This window comes from Tiliqua scincoides, chromosome 4, assembly GCF_035046505.1.
Source record: "Tiliqua scincoides isolate rTilSci1 chromosome 4, rTilSci1.hap2, whole genome shotgun sequence".
Lineage (NCBI taxonomy): Eukaryota > Metazoa > Chordata > Lepidosauria > Squamata > Scincidae > Tiliqua > Tiliqua scincoides.
Genome location: NC_089824.1, coordinates 21,171,315 through 21,177,237, shown reverse-complemented (window position 1 = coordinate 21,177,237; position 5,923 = coordinate 21,171,315). Strand labels below are relative to the sequence as shown.

The 5,923-nt window shown below is 46.6% G+C and overlaps 1 protein-coding gene across 1 annotated transcript; it reads right to left on the bottom strand.

Moving 5' to 3' along the window:
- Positions 1–1,149: 1,149 nt before the first annotated feature.
- Positions 1,150–2,067, bottom strand: TMEM74 (transmembrane protein 74). The gene has a single exon (XM_066622886.1). The coding sequence runs from the start codon at positions 2,065–2,067 to the stop codon at positions 1,150–1,152; it is 918 nt and encodes a 305-aa protein (XP_066478983.1).
- Positions 2,068–5,923: the final 3,856 nt, after the last annotated feature.

Here is a 5,923-nt window from a genome sequence, read left to right as displayed (position 1 = left end):
CATGAGATGGGCACATCGGGTCCAGGAGGGGGCAGGATCAGCAGTGTTGGTGCTGCTGATATTTTATCCCCCTTCCCATAAGTAATTCCATGGCATGGATCCACATGCACCTGCATCAGCCATTTAGCTATTGCAGGTTTGAGTAAACTCCTCCACACTGCAGAGGCTTACTCCAACGTAAGGGAACAAATGTTCCCTTTCCCAGAGGACACCTCTGTAACTGCCCCCTACCATAGAACAAAATGGGTTGCCATTTTGGCACTGTGGCATTGATAGGGTGGTGGTAGTAGAGAGGACTGAGCTGTGAGATGCAGACTAATCCTAAGTACATTTTCTTGAAAGTAAGGGCTGGTTCACACATTCATCACTTGTGTGCGCAAACTGGGGATCATAGATCCAACAGAACAGACAGAACCGTTATATCGCCTCGCGCAATCTGAAACGCCATGCTTTCCAATGAAATAAATTCACACAGCAAGGTGCCAAGCATTTGGAACTTGTTCACATGTGCATTGTACACCGCTTGATGATGGCAACATCATGCTGCCATGCGCCTGTGTGAATGGACCAAACGGATAAGGCACCCCAGATGGAACTTTTCATTTTGCCTCAAACCCAGTGCTTTTCAGTAGTCCCTTCATATGTTCGGTTTCCAGGTCATTGAGCCCTGGTTCACACATGCATGTTCACGTGGATTACGGTGCATCCCATGAATCACAGCTGAAGTGCATGAACTCACTCGCGGGAAAGCATTCCTCAGATGGGAGGCACTATGGACATTCTGCCGGGAAGAGCCCATTTCATCACTCAGTTTTGAAGCCACCAGATAATGAGTGAACTAGTTAAGAGGCACAGGCTTTGATGAAACAGACTTCCATGTAAATATGCTTAGGATTTCTGCCACAGAAGATTTTCACGAACACTGATATAGTCATTCTGAGTCAGTCTCAAACCAAACCAGGGTACAATTGATTCAGAGCATTTAGTCTTTTCACCCAGGAATACCTGCCTATATAATGCACACATTCTGTTTCCACATGTTAGGAAACTACGCTCCTTCTCAAGTGCTGCAGGCTACCTTAAAGCTTCATTTGTTTAATGAAAAAAATCACATTCCATTTGGATTTGTTTTAGAACATCACAAGCAACCTAACTCTCTATGGCCAGAACATCCTCTTCAACTAAGGATAACTCCATAGTATCATTGGCAGAAGACTTCATTCGGAAATTGAAGGAGCCGTACAGCTTGGCCGATTCCCTGGAGGATGCAAACCTGTGCCTCCGATACAGCTCTCCTTTCCACATGGATATCATGAGCAAACTGGATAGCACTACACCCCCCAGCGTTAAGAGACAGAGCCCCGCAATCACACACCTATCCAGGTGAGCCCCGATCTTTGCGCTCTCATTCTCCAGCCGCTCCATCTCCCTGGCTGCCACTGTGCTGGGGTCCACAGTCACATCTCTGGGTACCACATAGGAAACAATCACTAGCAAAATGCCACTGACCAAGAACAAAATGGCACTGATGAAGCCGTAGTCTACAGACTTGCCTCCGGCAGTTTCTGAACTGGCATCATCATCTTCTTCAGAAACCAAGGAGGGGGGATCATAGGGCCATTCCGAGGCCGCCTCTTCGCAAGGGTTGAGATGGGGAAGGAGGCCCTGGTCTTGGCAACAGCTTCTATGAGCAAGACTTCCTGCATGGTCAAGATTGTTGACATTTTCATCCACACAAGTGAATGACGTCTCCGACTCACAGCAGCAAGATGTCTTTGGGGCTGCTTCCTTGTCTTCCTTGGAAAGGCTGGGATGATAGATGACCTCACCTGCTGTCGTACATTCTGGGGACAGGGGTGAAAGAAGAGTCTGACTAGGAACGGCCATTGCTGCCCTCTGTGTCATTTTGCAGCACCTCTCACAGCACTCAACTAATGTCCTAGTCCTTTCCTCACTTTCACTGGGCTGCCCCTGACATAGGGGAGCATGCAAGTGCCAGTCCACATTGTGGCACTGATCTGTCTGCCCATCCTCCTTGGTAAGGTTCAGAAGCTCCACGCAAGCCATTGGAGCCCCACTGGAACATGCTTCATCAACCTTTATGAATCACAGTCTCATCATTCAGCAGTAGTAACAGCCGACACCTGAAGGAGTGCTTGAGCAACTGAAGCAGTCTTCCATTCAGTACCTGTTTAGCCAGGATTCTGCTTCAGCCGCTACCCAATTAAACAGATTTCCCGGGACATGCATTCTGTTTCAATCTGCAAATGCAAAAGAAGGCGGGGGTGAGGAGAGAACCCATTTCATCATCCTGATAGTTATTAGACAAAAGGGAAATGTAGCAGAAACATAATGTAGACGCTGGTCATTATTCTGATTTTATTCCTCTGTGTGCGCACCCACATGTGCGCACGTGCGTCGGGGGGGGGGGAAGAAGACAACAAATGCGATTGTTTTAATCAAGCACTTAAAGCTGAAATCCTCTTACCCATCTCAAATCTATTAGGAACTCTAATCAACCTTTGACACCACTATTCAATTATGGAAATAATCCATCAGAAAAAAAAGTCAGGCATAAATATTCACAGTCTTTCCCCCCCCCCAACCACCTTTAAAAGCAAAGACATGAAGTAGAAATTTGAAAGTGCCAAACTAACCTCGAGCAAGCCCCAAATGGAAACACAGAGTCTAATTAGGAAGAAGCCCGCAAATCCCTTGTAGCTCAGTAATCCAGGATCTCTATTCTCTTGTGGAAATCTGATAATCCCAGGAGGAAGGGAAAAGCAGCACTTTCCGAAAGCAGATCTCTGGCGCTGATTAAAAACGCTTGCAATGAAATTATGCCTCAAAGACGGATGGAATCAAAGAAATGGATGTCAATCCCCCCCCCCCCGTGCAATTAATGACATACAAGCAAGCAAGCAAACTTATGGGGTGGGGGGAGAAGAAAAGACAACCCTGTTAGCATTAAGCAAAAGCACTTGGCAGCAGAGACTTTTAGAAACACATGCAGAATATGTAGCTTTATATGCATTTTCTCATGCAATGTTGCCTTTGGAATTCTAGTGCTACTCAGTTGCTAAGTGCAAAGCAGTCTTCTTTTCTTCCTGGGGGAATTATTTGCAAAGGACACACAGACAGACACAAACACTGGTCTTATAAAGCCTTATAAAGCCTATACAGACTCTGATTGCCTCTTACCTTTCTCATCCCTTTGCATCCATCAGGCAGGCAAGGCATCTCTGCAAGCCCCAGGTTGGTCCAGCAAAGTCTCCCAAACAAGCACTTGCAGCCCTCCACGCGCTTCTGTCTTGCTGCCTCCTGCAGGAGAGGGGCGGGTAGCGACACAGGACTGGGGATGTGCCGGCTGGGCGGAGTCTTTTGCCAATGCATGCTGGGAGATGTAGTCTTGTGGCCCAGGAGAGGTTGAATTAGTCCTGCCACAAAAGTTCAGAGCAGGCTCCCAGAGGCTCCAACCCAGATTTAGCCTTAAAAGAGACTTTCAGTGCAAGGGTTTGGCCCTGATGCATTGAACGACATCACCCCAAAAAAGAGGTGTCCTTGGGTCATGTGCGGAGTGCTTTCGATACTTTGGCAAATAATCAGCAGTGGCATAACCAGAGTGGGGGCTACTTGAAGCCATTCTGGGTGGTGGGAGCAAAACGAAGGCTCTGAAGGGAAGGGGGGACCATTTGCACGATGCATTCAGGCGCCTGCAAAACTTAGTGCTTTGCGCCCGCTCTGGCTACGCCACTGTAACCAGGCACAAGCACAATCTTTAGAATGAGAGAGGAGTTCAAGGCAAAACCCTCTGTGTCTGGAAGGAGAGACAGAGGCTGGTGATCTCAACCACGACAAGATTCAGCAAGATCCGAAGACCAACACTTGGGCCCATTGGAGGTTAAATGGTGGAAAAGCAGAATTTGTTTTCCTCTAATAACTCAAAATACCTATGACAATTATCAGCACAGGACAAAAAGGCCAACAGCGAATATACCAGTGACATACACATTCAGGGCGCAATCCTAACCCCTTATGTCTGTGCTTTCCAGCACTGACATAAGGGCAATGCAGCTCTGAGGTAAGGGAACAAACATTCCCTTACTTTGAGGAGGCCTCCATGAGTGACACCCAACTGCAGGATGCAGCACACGTCCCATTGGCACTGCTATGCCAGTGCTGGAAAGCACTGACATAAGGGGTTAGGATTGTGCCCTTAGTCTCTAAGCCCATTTGACAGTTTCAAACAGGAGTCACTCATCTTTCATCAGAAGCAGAAGTAATTAGGCATGGATTGCGCCAATCATATCTCTTGGCCTCGCTGACTTAACAGGGTCATAACATCCCCTTCTTAAACAGAAGACCACTTACAAGACTCCACTATTACATATCATTGAAGGGCTTCCTGGCTGTTCGTCTACCATGCATTAGTCTGTCCTCCACTGATTTAAAAGCCAAGGGCAATTTGTCTTTTGCTTGGGGAAATATTAGAAAGTATCATTGGTGCAATCCTAACCAACTTTCCAGCACCGAGGTAAGGGCAATACAGCTCCGAGGTAAGAGAACAAAAATTCCCTTACCTGGAGGACACTTCTGTGATTGCCACCCAACTGCAGGAAGCAGCACATGCCCTATTGGCGCAGCTGTGTCAGTGCAGGAAAGTTGGTTAGGATTTGTGCCACAGCCGCATAAAGAAAAAGTTACCAACCATTCAAAATATACCATGGCAGTGTGTGAAATAGGATGCACACTGCATGATGCCTTTTGTTCACTGCTTGCATGTACGACGATTGTTTACCGTATGATTGTTGTATTGCCAGAGGTTTGATTTCCAGAGATTTGGGGTTGAGATTCCCTATATAGCATCAACATTGGCAACCCAGAAACAAAATGCTAATGTAGCATCCTCAAGAGACAAGAACAGGAACAAAAAAGGGACAGCAATTTCCAAGGGAGAGTGTTTGCTTGGGGTATAACTTACAGAGGGAGGCAGCCATTCTACCCAGCCACCTTTTCAGAAACTTGATGCTGCTTCTTCTTTACATACTATATATTGCTTTCTCCACTTTCATGCACGTGGCCATGTTCTGATTGTGGCCAAAATAGATCATAGTAAGGTTGAGGCGTCTGGGCCTGTGATGCTGGGCTTTTGGCAAAATTCTGACACTTGTCTAAGGCCAAGCAAACAAACCCCTGCTAACCGGTTAAGAGGCACTTTTTCAAGTGGGTGCTCCTCTTTTATTTAGCAGGGGGAGAGTAACTGGCCCACCTCACCCCAGCAGTGCCTTTTCTAGTGGCTGTCTGCTGGTGTTGCATCTTTTTAGATTGTGAGCCCTTTTGGGACAGGGAGCCATTAGATATTTGATTTTCTCTGTAAACCGCTTTGTGAACTTTTTGTTGAAAAGCGGTATATAAATACTGTTGTTGTTGTTGTTGTTGGGCAATGTCCATCACAATGAGGAGGACTTGATAGTTATTGGGTATGGGAGAAGGGTGATTTTAAACAATAGAAGGTACAACAGCAAAGTATTATTTTCAGTTAGTCCCTCTGGGTTAACAACTCCCTAACTAACCCAGAGCCATATGAGAGTCCCTTATACTGACTTGAACTGTCGGTCTCTCTATCCATCCCCATCAGCAGATCTTCAAAAGTCTTTTCCATCACCTTATCCTTCAATTGGAGATGGTGGGGACCAGACCTGGGACTTTCTATATCAGCCATTTTCAACCACTGTGCCATGGCACACTGGTGTGCTGCGAGTGGTCCACAGGTGTGCCACAGGAATTTAGTGGAAGATCATTTATTAATAGGGCCAATGGGAGATGTGAGCTCCCACTGGCAGCATGGTGTGCCTTGTCAATTGTCAAAAACCTTGTGGTGTGTCTTGACCATTTTTAGTACCTTATCAGTGTGCTGTGAGAT

Coding starts and splice junctions, on each gene's coding strand:
- TMEM74 (XM_066622886.1), bottom strand. CDS start 2,067: ATGGCTTGCGTGGAGCTTCTGAACCTTACCAAGGAGGATGGGCAGACA.